General features: G+C 42.0%; 1 protein-coding gene across 1 annotated transcript in view; it reads left to right on the plus strand.

Moving 5' to 3' along the window:
• The first annotated feature begins 1,686 nt into the window (after window positions 1-1,686).
• LOC113134011 (contactin-associated protein-like 4) overlaps window positions 1,687-16,986 on the plus strand; it is a 76,999-nt gene continuing 61,699 nt past the window's right edge. Inside the window, exon 1 of the mRNA XM_026313176.1 lies at window positions 1,687-1,800. Coding sequence (XP_026168961.1) covers window positions 1,716-1,800 — 85 coding nt within the window. The 5' untranslated portion in view covers window positions 1,687-1,715. The remainder of the gene's footprint in view (window positions 1,801-16,986) is intronic.

Genomic DNA, 16,986 nt, shown 5'->3' on the forward strand with positions numbered 1-16,986 from the left:
TTAATTTATTCATCCGTGCTTCTTCCTCACAAAATGACTTTTTAAAACTTTTCAAACTGGGGCTCCAAAGGCAGAAACAGCCAATACTCTTTACATCTCTGAAGTAAGAAAGAACCACATGCATGTAATCTCCACTGTTCTCAGCCTTGGAGATCTAATCTGAAAAAAGATGGAGCCCACATTTTCAGTGAGATGGAAACATTAGATTAGGTAACAGTTTATTGATCCCATGGCAGGGAAATTCATCACTCAGGCTGTCCTGTAGGGGATGAGAGGTGGTCTTCATAATGGAAAACGGTGTGATGCTGATTCTCTTATCCACAGCCTCCTCCACTGAGCCTGCATGTCCAGCCAGTGCAGCTCTGAGGCTCAGCAGTGTGGTTTTAATATTACTGTTCTACGGCACAGACCAACAAACCAAACCAGTGTCTGGATTCATAGATGTTGTGGCGAGTACACAAAATTCCCTGTTGGTTTAATTTGCTGTGTGGGTTTTGTTCATCACCCTTATTCTTTCACATTAGATTGAATACAGATTATTAATAACCTCACTTCTTTTTCCTCCAATGCCTTTTAACCCTTTGTGCACTTTACTTTCTTAGAAACTGGACCAGATGAGCTGAAGAGACTAAACTCTAATTCCACTGTTGAGGACTGAAAGGTAATGAGCCACATCGGAACCGTCCCTGTGGTGGCCTATTGTCTGATAGCAGCACAGGTAATTCTTAAGTCTCCTTACATTGTCGGATGCCTGAAGTCTCTCTGATCATGTCGGTTAACTCGATTTCTTTCAGCCTGATCAAGAGCTCACAGATCTCATCCTGTTCACTCCACGAGGCAGGACCAGGATCCTCTGCTGATGCACTGAAGGCCTCCAGAGGTTCATAATGGCTGACCAGGAGACAGTCTGATGCTGGAGCTTCACCCTGCTGAGAGGTTGAGCTGTGGTGACGAGCAGCGTCCCTCCAGTGCCGTTCAGGAGAATCTGCAGTGGATGTGATGAGGCCGTCGAACCTCATTGGGTTGGGATTGAAGGGAGCCCAGATTTTGTTGTCTTCTGTTGTCTTTTCATGGATAGGGGGGAAATAACGGACAGCAGCCATTTTGCTCAGAGAAGGCATCATTTTTGTTTAGATTCAAAGACGAGATTGAAATATTCCAGAACCAGAACCAGGTTCAAGGTTCAACAGCAGGATCTCAGTAGCAGTTCGCTAAATATTTGATGTAAAGGAGTTTTTTATTGTGTGTGATGTAGATTTATTATGATTAATCCTTTAAACAGTTAATTGAACAGAAAATGAATCAGCTTCTTTTCTAAATGACTGTTTTCTAAACCAAACTCCCAAACATTTGTTGCTGCAGCTTCTCAGTTGTTACACACGTTACACCTTTTTGGTTGTTGATGACAGTGAATATCTGTGTGTGTTTGTGGGACACAAGAAGACGTTTGAATAGAGATAGACTAGTCCGTATCACGCCAATAGGTTTTGGCACAGGGCAGTAATGCACAGATAATGAAACACAAGAGTGGGAGCGGGAGCTGTGACCGCACAGTAAAACCACATCTCCTCCTCCTCCCCCTCCCTCCCTCTCTCCTCTCCTCTTCCAGTCGGGTTTGAGGAGATCTCTCTTGGAGCTGGAGAGGAGAGGTTACCCGTCTCCCTCCTCCAGCAGCCACAGGGCTTCTTCTCTGCCGCCGCTCTCTCCTCTTCACCATGGATCTGCGGACTAAAAGAGTCGCTGGGATTATCGCTCAGGTCGCCCTGCTTCTCTCCAGCTCGTACGGGACAACCGGAGAAGGTGAGCAGGCTGTGCGCTTTCTTACTTTTCCCGGAGGAGATGGAGCGAGTCCGGGCAGCGCGGACCCGAAGAAGAGCCTTTAAAATGGGCTTCATTTTTCATACCGCGCTCATTTTGTTAACCACATACATTATAAATATATAAACTCAGCTGTCTGACTCATATGCGTATTATGGTAAATTGGATAAAGTGAGCTACAGGGATTTTTATCTGTGGTATTTGGTGCGTATCGGTGGCGCATCGTCGATGGGTGGTAAAGGAGAAATACAAGGAGAGTTCAGGCTGTTTGTTGGGAATGAAGATTTAATTTAGTCTTTGTTTGAGAAAACTGATCTAATCTTATTCTCATTCTTACAGCAGTACCGTTTAAACACAACGCGTCATCTGTAAATATTTTGGAGCCAACTTTTATACGACGGCCATGACTGATTTCACTGATTTACTACATTTTAATCATGTTCATTGTTCTCGGCCACACTGTGGCGATTATGTCCTGCTGAGAAGCTTTGGCTTTTCACATGCTGGGCTTTCTAATTCACAGAGCTGCGTACAAAAATGCTACCTGTGTTTGTGTTTGACTCTCTGGACTGAAAGAAGCACCAGTTTAAATCCAGTTCATCCTGTTTGTAACAACCTTGTTGGTTTCTGACTCATTTGGTCACTGCAGCGCGATGAGCATCTCTGGAGTGCAGGAATCCTGCACCCAGAGTCTGAAGGGGCGTGTGTGTGTGTGTGTGTGAGAGAGAGAAAAGGGTTGTGTGCAGGTGGGAGAAGGTGGTTCAGGACTGACAGGGCTTTGACCTCTCTGATGGGAAAATGAAGGGAAAACTTTATCCATCTAAATGCTCTTGGTTATTGTGCCAGCTGCACCTGGTGGTTTGCAGGTCTGACGCTGTGTGTCAGTGTGTGGGGGGTGCTGCTGTTATCCCTCTCTGCCTGAGAGGAGGGAAAATCAAGGACAAAGAGAAAATGTATATGTAATTGAAACAGATGGAGAACAGACATCCATCCATCCACTGTGTTATCCTCCTGTTCCGCACCACAATGGTCTCTTGTCCTTTTTCTTGTCTCCATGTTCTTGTCTGGTTTCATGCCTTTCCTACATTTACTGCTAAAGAGGATGAGATGTGCAGAATACTCTTTCTGTTGTCAAGTTCTTCTCTGAGGGATCAGTTTTGTCTCCTCTGCCTGGCTCCTTACAGTCTCTGTCTTTCTTCCTTTTGTTTTCTTCGTAAGCCCCACACTGACTACAAACTGGCACTGAGCATCCAGACTCTGCTCAAACCCATTTGTCCATCTGTCCATCCATCCATCCATCATCCTCCGTTATGGAGCGATCCCAGCTGATACTGACCAAGAGGTGGGGTTTGCTCAGACTCACAGAGCTTTGTTTTCAATTCTAGTGGAGGATTTCAAAGTTTGACAAACACCAAAAGTGTTAGACTGAAACTGAAATGTGATTTTGGTAAAATGGTGCACAGGGTGTGTTTTCATTCTGTGGGCTCATTGCTCTTTTCTCTTTCTGTGTCAGCCTCATCATCTTCTTTCTTCCTCCTTTTTCTTATTGTCCACTGTCCTTCTGTTCTTCTCTTCTGATTCTTTGACTTCTCGTCTTGGATCTCTTCCCTCCGGCTGTATCGGAATCCAAGAGCTGTTGTGTTGTTTCTTCCCTGGTCTCGCTCTTTGCCCTCCTGCTCCTTCCTTCCTCCTGGCTCCAGATCAACACATATAGCTGAAGCTTTTTCTGATCGTGGTTAGGGTTAAGTGTTTCGTTAAGGTACACTGTTGTCATGGTTACAATAACATGCTTAAAACCTTGAAATGAACAGCAGCAGTGTTTTCGGTGGTTTCATCCATCCACCCTGATCGCCTTGCTAAGAGGACTTTGTCTCTGTGAAACAGCGTCACCTGATTCCCTGCATTGTTCCTGTCATAATTCATACGACCACTAGAGGGTTTTTTTTTCATCCATCCATCCGCTTTTTCCTGAATCAGGGTCCCAGGGATCTGCTGGAGCCTATCCCAGCTCTCTTTGGGTGAAAGGCAGGGGTCCACCCTGGACAGGTCACCAGTCCATCACAGGGCCACATAGAGACAAACAACCTCACACACTCACACTCACTCCTATGGGCAATTTAGAGTCACCAATCAACCTGACATACATGTTTTTGGACTGTGGGGGGAAACCAGAGTACCTGGAGAAAACCCACACAAACACAGGGAGAACATGCAGACTCCGCACAGAAAGGCCGGGTTGCGAACACACGACCTTCTTGCTGTGAGGCAACAGTGCTAACCACTCAGCCACCATGCTGCCCGGTCTTTTTTCACCTGAACATAAAAGGGAAGGAAGGACAGGTGTGCATGTTGCCTCACCTACAGTTACCGCTCTCCTTTGCAAAGACATGTATGTGGATCTTTGTATAATTTCAGCTTTAGACTTTAAAACCTGCACTGAAGTTCAGACTCGTGCAGATGCTTCGTGACCCATCACCTATATTCAGTGACAGAACCAGTCTGATCCAAAGCTGCATTTAAATGAAAAGTTAACAGCTTTAGAGATATTTATTTTATTTAGAATTGTTCTTCTCATGCAGTGTTCAGAGAGAAGCTTCTGTCTTCTTACAGGTCAACAACAGAATTATCAGTGTGAATATTTAATTAAGTTTAAGTTTGGCTCAATATGTTGATTTTCTGCCAGTGCATTTCTAGTTTCACTGTGTGTCATACCACCTGTGCCACATTTTTAAGTTTCTCTTTCTTTTCCTCGGCCCCTATTTCTCCTGCATCTGTCTGTCTCTGCTTATTTCACCTGCCCTGACCCAGCGGCACACTCATCATGCACAGACCATAAACCACAGCAGCATAATAAGTTAAGACAGAGCTTCAGACAAAGCTTCACATCTCTATCCCGCCTGGAGACAGCTCTCTGTTCATTACTGGTACTAAATGACAACAAAGTGGAAATACATATTTTAGCAGCCACAGATGGCGCTCCAATGACTTGTTAGTCGGAGCAGTGAGCCAGTGAGTCACTGGAGTTCACTTCATATTCAAAGGAGGAAGTGTGTGGAACAGCTACCTGCAGGGCTGTAAAGTCACTGTGCGTTTAATCGCCGCCCAGTATTCTAACATGAAAGAGTCTAACATCTCAGAAACCAGCAGCCAAATGACTAAAATCTTAATGAAAATGTGCCTTATGGCTGCCAGAGACAATATTTGTTGTTCAGTCATTTGTGCTGCAGGTTAGTTTAGTTTTAAAGAAATGAAGTGAGCTGTACAATTTATTTCTTATGGAAAAACTCAATGAATAATTAGGTTTGAAAAAGCTATTAGCAATTATCAGTTTATATTCTTTTTCTGTACAGACACGATTTCAAAGCAGCATTTTATTAAATAGGATGGCTGTAACTCAGGTGAGACAAGGGCTCGGCCATTATTTATCATGCCAGTGGTTCAGCTAAAAATTAATTACAGGTCTGTGATGGGACACAAACTCTGGTCTGGCACATTTACCACCATAGTGTGCGTTTCTCAACTAGCAAATGGCAAAAGTGTTTAGTGAATCTTCCGGTGATAACGCGATCAGAGGTTTCTTTTCTTGTTCTTCACACATAATCACTGGTAGCAATGGTTTCATCTTCTTAGCTTGTATTGGGAGTTGGCACTCTCTCTAATTGAGCCCTCAGAAAGTTTAATTGTCTTACGAATTGTTTTGTTCAGATTTATTTCATTGTTCCTTCGAGCATCGCAGTACTGTGAATGTATTTCTGTATTAATTACTGGGTTTAATAAGGTTTGCACCATTTTTACTTGGTAGTTCTCCTAAGCAGGTTTCAGAAATCCTCCTGATTCTTTTATTAGTTTGCATTTCCGTCTTTGGATAATGTAGCTGCACCAAATATGTCAGGATAGAGGATTTGTGTTGTTTATTGTTTTAGAAAAGTGCACCTTTAGTGTTTCTCTTGTGCTCCTCAGCAGATATTATGTTACTCTGTGCTAATATAAACCTAAGCAGAACAAAATCCTCCACAATACATTTTAGTGCTCATGCACCTATGAGGACCCCGCAGAGGAGGATTCACTAAATCTAATGAACTGCCACAAACGATGTGACTGGTGAGGCTGAAGTTAGAAAAGGTGGAGGTGTCGAGTTGGAACGAAGTGAACTCACCAGACCTCGGCAGCCCTCTCCTCATCTCTGCTCGAGGCTGTGAGCACAACACAATGCCGAGCTGGTCGAGCTGCATTGTGGGTACTGCAGGCACCAAGTTATTTTAACTGTTCATCATGACTACAGCAATGCTGAATTAGTAAGAGCGTCCATTATATCCTCAAACAGCCTGATGTAAAAGTGTGGACATCAAAAAAGTAAAATAGCAGCAGAGAACAAACAGTATTACAGAGAGTGAAGCTGTTTATTCTACATAAAAGTCCTTAATAATTCAAAGATGAGGTGTGTAATACAATAACTGGGCCCTCATTAAAACTGAAGTGCAATTATCTAGAAATGAAATCCACACTGACACTGTTCATAGGTTTCACACTTGTGTGTTAATGTTATATATGATGCTCTCCTCACGGCTGGTTTAAATTAATTAGATTTGCCTCAGTGGGTGTGTCAGACAGACAAGAAGCTAAAAGGTTAAAGTTTATGTAAGCACATTAGTGTGAAGATGTAGTGCCTGGAGGGAAACGACATCTGACCCGCTGCTCAAGGATCTGTGTTACTGGAAATGATCAAATGGCATATTACCAGTTTAAATTCCTGCTTGGTCTTACATTTAATCCTTCAGTGAAGTTGAAGCAGTACATCTCTGAAGTGTTGTTAATTCTAAAATCATACACTTCATTTCCCAGAATGTCTCTCAAGATCTTTCTCAGCAGCTTATTCTCTGTTGCATACAGGGACTTTAGAGGAGTCGTGAGCTTCCAGTGGAGCAAAATTAAGAGTGTAGAGAGAACAATGTCGTCGCTCGCTGTGCTCAGTTGTTCAAATTATAATAAAGCCCTTAAAGTGGTTACTTTGGGTGCAGAATTGGTCTCCCATCTCTTCTATGATTAATCTCTGTGCATGAACACTGGTGTAAAAATGCTGACTCTGTGGTTCTTGCTGTTTAATTATGAGGTGGTACATCGCAGCTTCACCCTCCAGTAACTGTTAATCTCTGCTGTTGCTTAATATTGTCTGTATATCCCCCGTCCATTCAGTCAGGTATCTGTTGGGATAAAAATAATGCACTGCTTGTCATTATATTTAGCGTTGATGGAGTCGTTCTTTTTTTTTCTTCTTAATAGTCATCATAAATAGAGTTGGCAGCATAATAAAAAATACGGTGAAGTGTCAAATAATTAGCACCTTTGGGCTGTTGCACGTGTTTTCGCTGTGAATTCATTGCCCCTTGGTGTCCCGTGCAGCTCAACTCCTCAGAAAAGCATCAGTTTAATCACATTTGCTCCAAGGATTGAAACACGTTCACACTCTTTAGTGCTCGTTTTGATGCGACGGTACAGATGTCAGCATCTGTGCAGTGCAGTTCATTTCAGTTTCCATGATTCTGGCAACTTCAACCACAGCAACAGTTGACATTGTACATCCAGTCACTCAGCACCTGTGCTTAATTGCACAGATATCTTTGTTTTATTAGCATTTAAATGTGCAGTGATGATACATATGGGGAGCTATTGCACAACTGTAAACTGTTTTTTGAGGCAGTGCAACAGACTCTAAACACATCAGTGATCTGTCATTTTACAAAATACACAAAGGTGAACATGTGTATTTCTAGATTTAACAGACCTTTAGCAAACACATCAGCGCTGATTTGAAGTTTTTCTGTTTTGATCTCCACCAGCTGCTGAAGGAAATATCAGGCTCTTTAGCTACTAACTGTCCCACTTTGCTCAATAGCTTGTCACTAACTGTGCCTGTCTGCAGTTTGATGTTGGCTTGGTAGTGGATCGTGCATCTGTGCAAGCTGGAGCAGATGATAAGCTGATGAGACTACTGAGAGGGAATCAAAACTGTAAAATTGCTGGTTGTAAAACCAAAAATGCTCCACGGAGCTAGAGGAAGTACAGACCTGGGTGTTAATTCTCCATGGGGTTTGTTACATGTAGTCATTAGACCAAAAGTATTGAATAGTGCAGCTCTTTTTATTCTGTTCAGTCCTGAATACTGGTACACCACAGTGTTCCCAGGGGAAAACACATTCAAACACACAGGAGACAATGAGTTCAGTTCATCGATTACATCATGCTGTCATATTTAATTTGTGAATGAAATGATGAGGCTGCTGTTACATATAGAAGCACTTTAACTATACTGGGGTAATGAAATAAACCGAGCACAGAGAGACCTAAGGCTGGACTGACAAAGGAGGATTAAGGAGTGATCAATACACAGAGGACTAGTGTGAGAAAGGAAGCCAGGATGAGATGAGACAATATGAAAGTTTAATGTTCTGTGTTGGGCTAAGAAGTGACTGCAGCTGAATAAAAGCCTAATTAAACAAAAAGACAGATAAAAATGGATCACACAACAGAATTAATGTTGAAGCCCAACATGGTGTCGGCTCATATTTTAGCTTTCATGAGGTTTTAATGTTGCCAGAGTTGTCATAGAAAAGCAGAGGAGGGATGATTGTATTTGCATGATGAGTGTTAAGGTTCACATAATGGCTGAGAAATGTAGCTGAATTGAGAAGCCAAAGTTTCAATAGACTAACATGCTGCAGCATTTAATAAAGTAAATTACCATTTAGGGGAAGGACTGAAGAGAACGATGAATTTAAAAAGTGATTACCAGCAGAGCAGGAAGCCAAAAGAAAACCACAGACTTTATCACATATAAACCAAAGGAAAGTCCGCGGTTAAAAATCAGAAATAAACCACAGCTCCTTGAAGCCAATAAGTTGTCCTTCAGCCACTTATTCCCCTGAGCCCACCTATAGTACATCACTCACTTGATAATCGTGCATGCCAACTTTTCTCTCCACATTTCATTTGCTTTAGTGCCCTGCAAGTGCCAGGGGGAAGGTCTGGGTAGAGCTGTTCATCAGAGCGAACTGAAGACACTGAGGTACGTCCTGAGAGGTTTGATATTTGTGCTTCTTCACTCTTAAGAATTCAGCGTCTAAGCAGTCCACCTGAATCGCTTCTCTAAGTCAAATTGCTTTTCCTCCCTCTTTAATATTAGTATTATTCAGGTGCTGGGAGCTTTAATCTGAAGAGGCTAAGTGAGTAATGAGAGAACTACATGTGAGATATAGTCTTGTTAACACGTGGTATCTAAAGGTTCAGTAGTGATCAGATACTTGGCTGCTGAACGTTTCTTGTGTCATTTCACAAGACGCAGTGGATTTCCGTCATTAAATGGGATCATTTTGTTTTACTTGTGTATCTGTCCAGTAACAATGTAAATTAAAGATGAGATGTGGGGCTTTAATGCAGTGTCCTTCATTTATTTCTCGTATGTTGAAGCACAGAGCCCGAACTGTCCAAATAATTATGGTCTGTTCTATTTGTTGTGACAGAATCTGACTTAATATGTGCATGTTAGCTGCGAGCATCAAGTCAGGAGCACAAATTACATATGTGGCAAACTTCATAATGTAATAGCTTCAAATCCGACTGAGCAGACATTGTGTGTTTCATGGCTGAAATAATTGCAGGTTGTGAACAGCTAAAAAACCTGCACCCTGGCATCAGTACTAAATGTCAGCATGCATTTCTTTTCCCTTCCCACTGACTGAAAGGACTCCCTACATTACTGCTCTATTCCTATTTCTAGTTCCTCTTTCATCCTGGTTTTGGTCTGATACCTTTATCTTGTTTGTGAAGACTTTTTAGCTAATAGCTAAACCTGCAATCTTGGTTTTCCCTAGAGGGGGAATAGCTGTAGTTTACACAGCCCATTACCACACAGGAACAATAGGTGTTCTGAATTGACTGGCTTGGTTATTGAAAGAGTAGTAATGGATTTCACACAATGTATTGAACTTGACTCTTACAGACATGGGCATGACATTAAAAAAAAAAAAAAACAATGAAAGGATTTGTTGATAGTTTTAAAATGGCACATATTGTAAATGCAGGCCTCCCAGGGATCAGCTGTAGCTGCTGATAAAAATGTTACTTTAGTAAAACAATAACATTTTATTTATGATCCATGCACACAAGGTTTAGAAGGCAGGGCTGAATCTATCGTCATTGCAGTTCAATGAATGTGCAGTTTTCAAACTATAAGAGTCAGTGTGCACACAAACTGTAGCTGACACTTCATGGCCACAGCTGTGCAGAGGATTTTAGCAATGAGCAGCTTTATTTTACTATAATCTGCTCATATAGGAACAACATATGTTGGTGGTTGTGTTTGGTGCAATCTTATATTATTGAATATAAAAAATAATGACAATTTAAATTGCAGCATTTCTCAAAAAACTGGAGATTTGGCACATATTGTTCGGCCGTATTAGAGGGTTTTATTTTCATCTATACTTTCTTTGAGTCCCATCAGTCTTCCTTGAAGTTATTTTTTTTTTTTTTTTTATCTCCCCTTGGAGCTGGTATAAAGCCACTGGAGTGTGTGCTATAATCATAGCCTAATGACAGATAATCTCAAGAACACTAAATGACTTTAATCCTAGCCTAATGACAGATAAAACCACTGCAACACCACAATGTGTGTGTGCATGTGTGTGTGTGCGCGTGCTGATTAGCATTTCTGCCCTTGTCCCTGGGTTTTTAAAAGATATGTGTGTGTGAGTCACCACAGTGCAGCTAATAAAATTAAAACTTTGCATTCTGTTTACTTTCTGCCTGCAGTGAGAAATTGTGACCTCCTGTCCTGCCTGAATGTCACATTTAAAAATCTGTGCGTGTGTGTGTGTGTGTGTCAGTGTCAGGTGACGGAGGCAGTCGAGGCGCTGCAGGTGATATTCATTCATATTCATCCAGGTTCTGCTCAGTTGTCTTGTGATTAAACTTTATGAGGGTTGACATGATGGACAGCTAATCATAATTTCCTTGCCTTGAACTTGGTGACCAGTGTCTCAGCTAATTACGCTGTACAATCTGCATGGTTTGGTTATTCACGAGCTTGGTGTGGAATGAACAGTATGATTATTCAGCTGCTGCAGGCTGTGGGGGGATTTAATATGAGTTACAGTGAATTATTGAGATGCTGCAGGCTGATCAGCAAATTTAGGGGTGTTATTACTCACATTTGGGTGCCTTTAGAAAGACTTTGAGCTGGGGAGGCTCCTGGGAAATATCAGAGGTCCGTGATTAAATCTTTAAGCTCATGAAGTAACCCTCATCTAATCAAGGATTAATCTGTTGAAGCAAATGCTTAGGATGATGCAAATTTAGCAGCCCGTTTCAGGTGCGACACTACTTTGTCTCTTGGAAATGTACTGATTTCCACTGAGCTGGTTGCCTGCACAGAGAAGAACAAAGCCATGACAGGTCAGGTGTGAGTATGGTGTAATTCTCTGCAAACTTCCCCAGCACTTCATTAGTCATGAGAGGGCGGCATCAGTGTTAGCCAGGATGAAGAGAAAGAAACGCCGCTGAGGATACATCCCCTTCATTTTTTTTTTAGTGTCATTTATGGAAATATGTGCAGGCAAAGTGGAACAATGCATGAAATCTGATGAAGTCAAGGTTACTGAATGAGTGTGGAGCCTTCAGCCATGAATCTGGATTTATTAACCCAAAAACAGATAGTTAAGTGAAGAGCTGACAGAGGACTGCAGTCCATGCATTTGATATTAGGACCTCCTGGACTTCTGTATTTGTTAAGGGCCGTCCCCAGAAGAAGCCTGGCTCCCAAAAGATGAAGCCATTTATCAACTGGAGCGTCGTCATTGAAGATGACTTGTTGTCGCTTCAGATATCAGCTCTCATCTGCAGAGGTCATGATACTCCGTCACTCTGAGACTCAAACAATAAATGGATTTTACACTTTCAACTCTATTTGCAGCAGCTTATACATGATATGACTGTTAGAATGTGATATTACACTGTGGTCTCTAAACAGCATTAATTACCAAGGACACCATGCTCTTTCAATCACTAACACAGTTGGGATAAGCATTTGACTAGATAGATGTTCATACCATGGAGAGTTTGTTCTTCTATTGGTGCAAACTCTGCAGGTTACTCTAAGAAATGTAACATACAGTCACAATAATAAAAACAAGACCAAAAGCAAAAACACCTGACAGGTTTTTGTAGTGGAGGGGCCAAACCTTGGCCTGTTGGTGGTGCTAGTTTAAAGCTCTGCAGGGCACTCGTAGCATTAGACCTGATTAAATGTGGCCTGTTACTGTTTTGTGCATGAAGTTGAACAAACCTAAAAAAAAAAACGGATAAATATTTGGCTTTAGAACATGAAAATGATTAGTATATTTCTGTAGCTGTGATATTTCCTGCGTAAAACTGGACACCCTGAACCATCAGATACACTAGAATCATTAGAATTTCTCTTCCCTGGACCACCAAATTTAACATAACTCTACTTATTAGTTTTGGAGAAAATGATCAAGGAATCAAATGAAGGAAGGGGCTTTTTTGTGACTATATAGTGGTGTTAGACAAAAGGTCAGGGCAGTGACCCTCTGAAGCCAGTCTGAAGTGAGGAGGTGTTTAGAGCTTTTATTCTGCTGGTGATGGACTTTCAGGCGTCGTGAGCCTGAGAGGACTGCGAATGGTGAGTCTTAGAGGGAAAGGAGATTTTCTATTTCGGATTTAAATGAGAGGCTACCAGAGACTGAACAGCGGTCATACGGCGGAGGCCTGTGTTCCTGCCCTCCCTGTCTGTCTGTTACACACAGCTGCTCCCTGGATGGGGCTCGCAGATGAAAATGGCTTTTCTCGCCATCGTTTGACCCTTTTGCTGCACCTATGGAAGAGTTGAATCTGTTGCTCTAATAGTACCACTTGGCCAGAGAACTGACAGCTTTTCAGCCTCTCATTTTGTGACATATAGCTGCGGTCCTGCAGGACTGCTTCCCATTATATTTCCTTCATTTCCCTGCTCTGTGTTCCCATGTAGATATTTCTTTGCATAATATTTTCATTATTATTCAACACATATAGGTCTCTCCAGGTAATGTATTGGGACCACTAGTTTTAATTATGTCTACCTCGTTTCTGTTCTGTTGCAGGTATATATGTTATGTACTGATGATTTAATCCGGTTCATGCAAATTGAAGAAATCCTAGAAATGCTCAGGTTGGGATCCACGTAACAATATGACAAATATGTGGCTTATTTACTTTTAGAGGCAGAACTGCCTGAAATGTTTCCTTCCACTTAGCAACTCTAGCTCATAGATTTTGGGTTAATGGCTTGTTATGTTGGGTCTTTCACACCATGAACAACAGAGATTCAGTATCAGTTTCATTATTTTTGCATTATGTTTTTTCTGTAGAGCCTGATACTACACACTAGTTGTCATCATCAGCTTTTCATTGTGATCCATGCTGTCCATGTTAATACCAGTCCAGTTCATATATACAAAGTCCAAGCTCCTGGTTCTCCTCATACTACGACACAAAGTGATCACACTTTGTTTTCTCTGCTCTGTATTTTACATGAACACAGTGACCACAGCTCTGCAGCCTGCTGCTCTGATATTCTGCGGCAGAAGCAGGCCCAGTCAGTTTTCATTAGAGAGGAGGACAGAACCGAGTCAGTGGCCGTTAAAGACAGAAGGATGAGGCTGAATTGCAACACGATGAGACAGAGCTGAATCCAAGCTCAGCACTTGGAGTTGCACCATCTGCTTTCTGGGTGCACCACCTCACATCTTTGAGATAATTTGACTTCATGAGAGGAGCCAGAGGAGGAGGAGGATGCTGACAGGAAGGACAGAGGGTATGAAGGAAAGTGAGGAATACAGCCTGGGACTGAAATCAACGAGAGAGAAAAGAAGTGAGGTGAGGAGAGTTGAAGAAGGCTGAAGATAAGAGTCTGGAGAAGACAGGAGGAGGATTAGGGTGAGAGGTAGAGGAGGAAAAAAGGATGATAAGAAAATGTTTATTGTACCTAATAATTTCCCCAGTCTGTTTCTGTGCTGGGACAATCTCAACTGCATCTGTGTGTGTGTGTGTGTGTTGCAGTGCTCCAACAGCAGCACTACACTGGTGAATATTAATGTCTGCCCAAACCCGAAATGGACATTTTCTGTTATGGCCAAACACGTTTGTTAGCATTTCATTAGAAAGTTTCCTGAGAACATATCACACTGTTTGAACAATGTCAAATACAACCTCTGGATTTTTGGCCTCCGACTGTTCATTGTACAAATGATATTATATTATATTCCTCTACTGTTCCTTTGTTTTGAAGCTGTAATGTAAAGTACTACCCGGCTCATATCTGCAGTCTGCTGTTGGTCTTCAGGGAACAGTGTCATGTCACAGCAGTGTGATAAATTCTGACTCCAGTAACCAAACAGCAAAGAATTGAATTTCTGTGTGTATTATCACCATAGAGATAAAGTACTTCAAGCTCCAGCGAAAGATTAAATTTAAGTCAGGCAGAGAACAAATGTGTGTAATAGTGGTCCAGAGCGATGCTGCATACAATCCTCTGCTCCCAAACCACCAGCATCACCACAGCCAGAAGATTTTTCTGAAGAGGAAGCAGAGAATCTCTGTGGTGTGAAGAGTCTTATCTGGTGTAAAGGCTGTGATCTTCTCGTTTTTATTCCTGTCGGCTGAAACTGCTTCTTTTGTTTTCACAGCCTGGTTGAGTCATGGTAGTTGTTGGACGAAAATGGTCAGTGGAAGATGTGAGCTACAAGCTGCGACAGAAAAGATTCACTCTTATGTCCTTAGTTTCACTGTAACACACGAAGTGGGATCCGTCAAGATTTTTACCCCGGCCATCCCCAATTACCCTGTTTAGTAGCTCAGGCCTCCACAGCTTTCAGAGATGACAGACTCTTAGCTAAAGAAATCTGCAGTCTTTGTGTTTTGTGCCTCAGGAAAGCTGAACTGTTGGTGTTTGTGAGGCAGGGGAAGATGGAGAACATCAGATTATCTGCAGAGAAGTTTTTTTAAAGAGCACTTATCTCCTAATGTCTCCTGAGGGAGGATGGCTGTAAAGTAAAACTAAGTAGATGCTGTGAGTGGAGCTCCTGTTGTGGTTTAGTGAACGTGTAAAAAGGCTGCGCACACACACACACACACACACACACACACACACAGGCAGAGAGAAAGAGCCTTTGGTCATGACAGCTAATTTCTCTCCTTTGGAGCTGATATAAATGTGTGTCATTGCAGTGTCAGTGCAGTGAGGTTTCCTGGCCTCCACAGACCAGAGGCTGAGGTGAAAGCCGAAAGAAGCTGTCTACGGTGTTGGTATGCCTGCTGTCCTCAGGTTATAGAAACAATGTTTCACCTCACCTCAGCAATGTATTTCAGATATAGCTCTTTTTCATGCCCAGACAGCTCTGCAGGGCACCACAGCTGTGTTTACAAGATTAATGTTGCATCTGAAAACCTTTAAATAGACGAGCTAAAGAAGTGCAGGTCTCCCTTGTGATGATATAAAGGTTATTGTATTTCCTTTACACCTGCATGTACTCCCTCAAACCAAAGAGAAACCCTATCACAGTATGTTGAACTTCCTGTTGTTGACCAACATAAGAGTACAAGCAAACTGTGCTGATTCATGTAAACATGACTCGTATATCGGACGAGTGATCTTCAAATCCTGCTAAAATCAAATAGCTGCTGTTAAAGTTTCTTCAGTTCATTTTGCTTTTGCACCAAAGTAGATACCCCCCCACACACACAAACACACACACAAACACACACACACTGAGCTTTATATATGTGTTTTATTGTTACTTTATTGCTCAACTCTCACTGCTCTTATAAAGCATCAGAGCGGTAGTTTTTCGACTGTACCTATAAAAACACTGAATGTACACTATGCTGTTCTTGCGCTCATTTGCATACAAACAGTTTGTAGTATAAACTGTGGAGACGTTTCAGTTTTATGAATCCCCAGTGTCCACTTCAGTGTTTCATTTCTGAAATCAATTAGATTTGCTCGTCCTCCATTGTGCTTGAATGACACAGTGTTGTGCTAAAGGTTTCTTCTATGGAGACTTGTTGCTCATGCCATCTATTAAGAAGGCAAATATATTCAAATTATTTATTTAGTTCAGCTGGTGAATTAGATATTTCTGTGTACTTATTTCCTTCTGGAGCCATTAGTGCGAGTGATGCAGTCTGCAGCATCGCCTCTAGATCTGCATAATTCTGCTATTATGATTCCGAGTAAATGTTTGGGGGTTTCTGTAGAGTTTGAACTCCACCCTGGTGAAAGGCTTGTTCCTCAGCAGCTTGTTTCAGCTCTGCCTGTGTTTGTGTGAGTTAATCCTGGCACTTTAAAGATGAAGAGATTTTAAATGCTGCTGGGATGTGGCTTGTTGCTGTTTTGATCACTTCATTTGGCTGATGTCTTTCTCCCACACAGCCTCCCACATCGCTGCTCAGTGTGATGAGCCTCAATGAGCAGACGATTGTACATTCATGTTACACACAGTGGTGTATGGATTATAGGATGCTATTTGCATGGTAAGTCTGTGGGCTGGATTCTCTCATGTACAGTATTTGTTATACCTAATGGGCTTATTGTGTGGTGTTTTTCTAGCTGTAAGGCCACAAGGAATCGGCATCGACTGTGTGACAGCCCCATGAAACACTGCAGCTCAGGAAAAATATTCTTGTTCTTGTTAGGAGCCAGATGTGAAAGATGCTGAGCTTGTCAGTTTGGTAGCTGGGAGAGAGACAGTTTTCTAGTCAGAGTGAAGGACTGTCAGAGAAGAAGAGGAAGCCAGAAGTGAAGCTCTGCAGCTCAGGTATTTCTTTAAAACATCTAGAAAACAGTGACTAATTGATATATCCTGAGAATTTGTTTTGTCTTGAAATTCAAAAGTGTTTGACCATTGGTGTGGGTTTTCCAACTGACTTAGTGTCCAGGTGGAAAATCCACATTCTCCAGCATGTTTTCCTGTTGTTAAAGACAACAGCTGTCGGCAGCTGCAGCTGCTCGTTGAATCTTAGACAATGTCTTTTGGTCTCAGTGATGAACTGTCCCAATCCAAAGCGACTTCCTGCTACTGAGAGTCTCAAGTGTCCTCAACTAAAACATACACCAGA

The sequence above is a fragment of the Mastacembelus armatus genome, chromosome 17 (assembly GCF_900324485.2).
Source record: "Mastacembelus armatus chromosome 17, fMasArm1.2, whole genome shotgun sequence".
In the NCBI taxonomy this organism is placed as follows: Eukaryota; Metazoa; Chordata; class Actinopteri; order Synbranchiformes; family Mastacembelidae; genus Mastacembelus; species Mastacembelus armatus.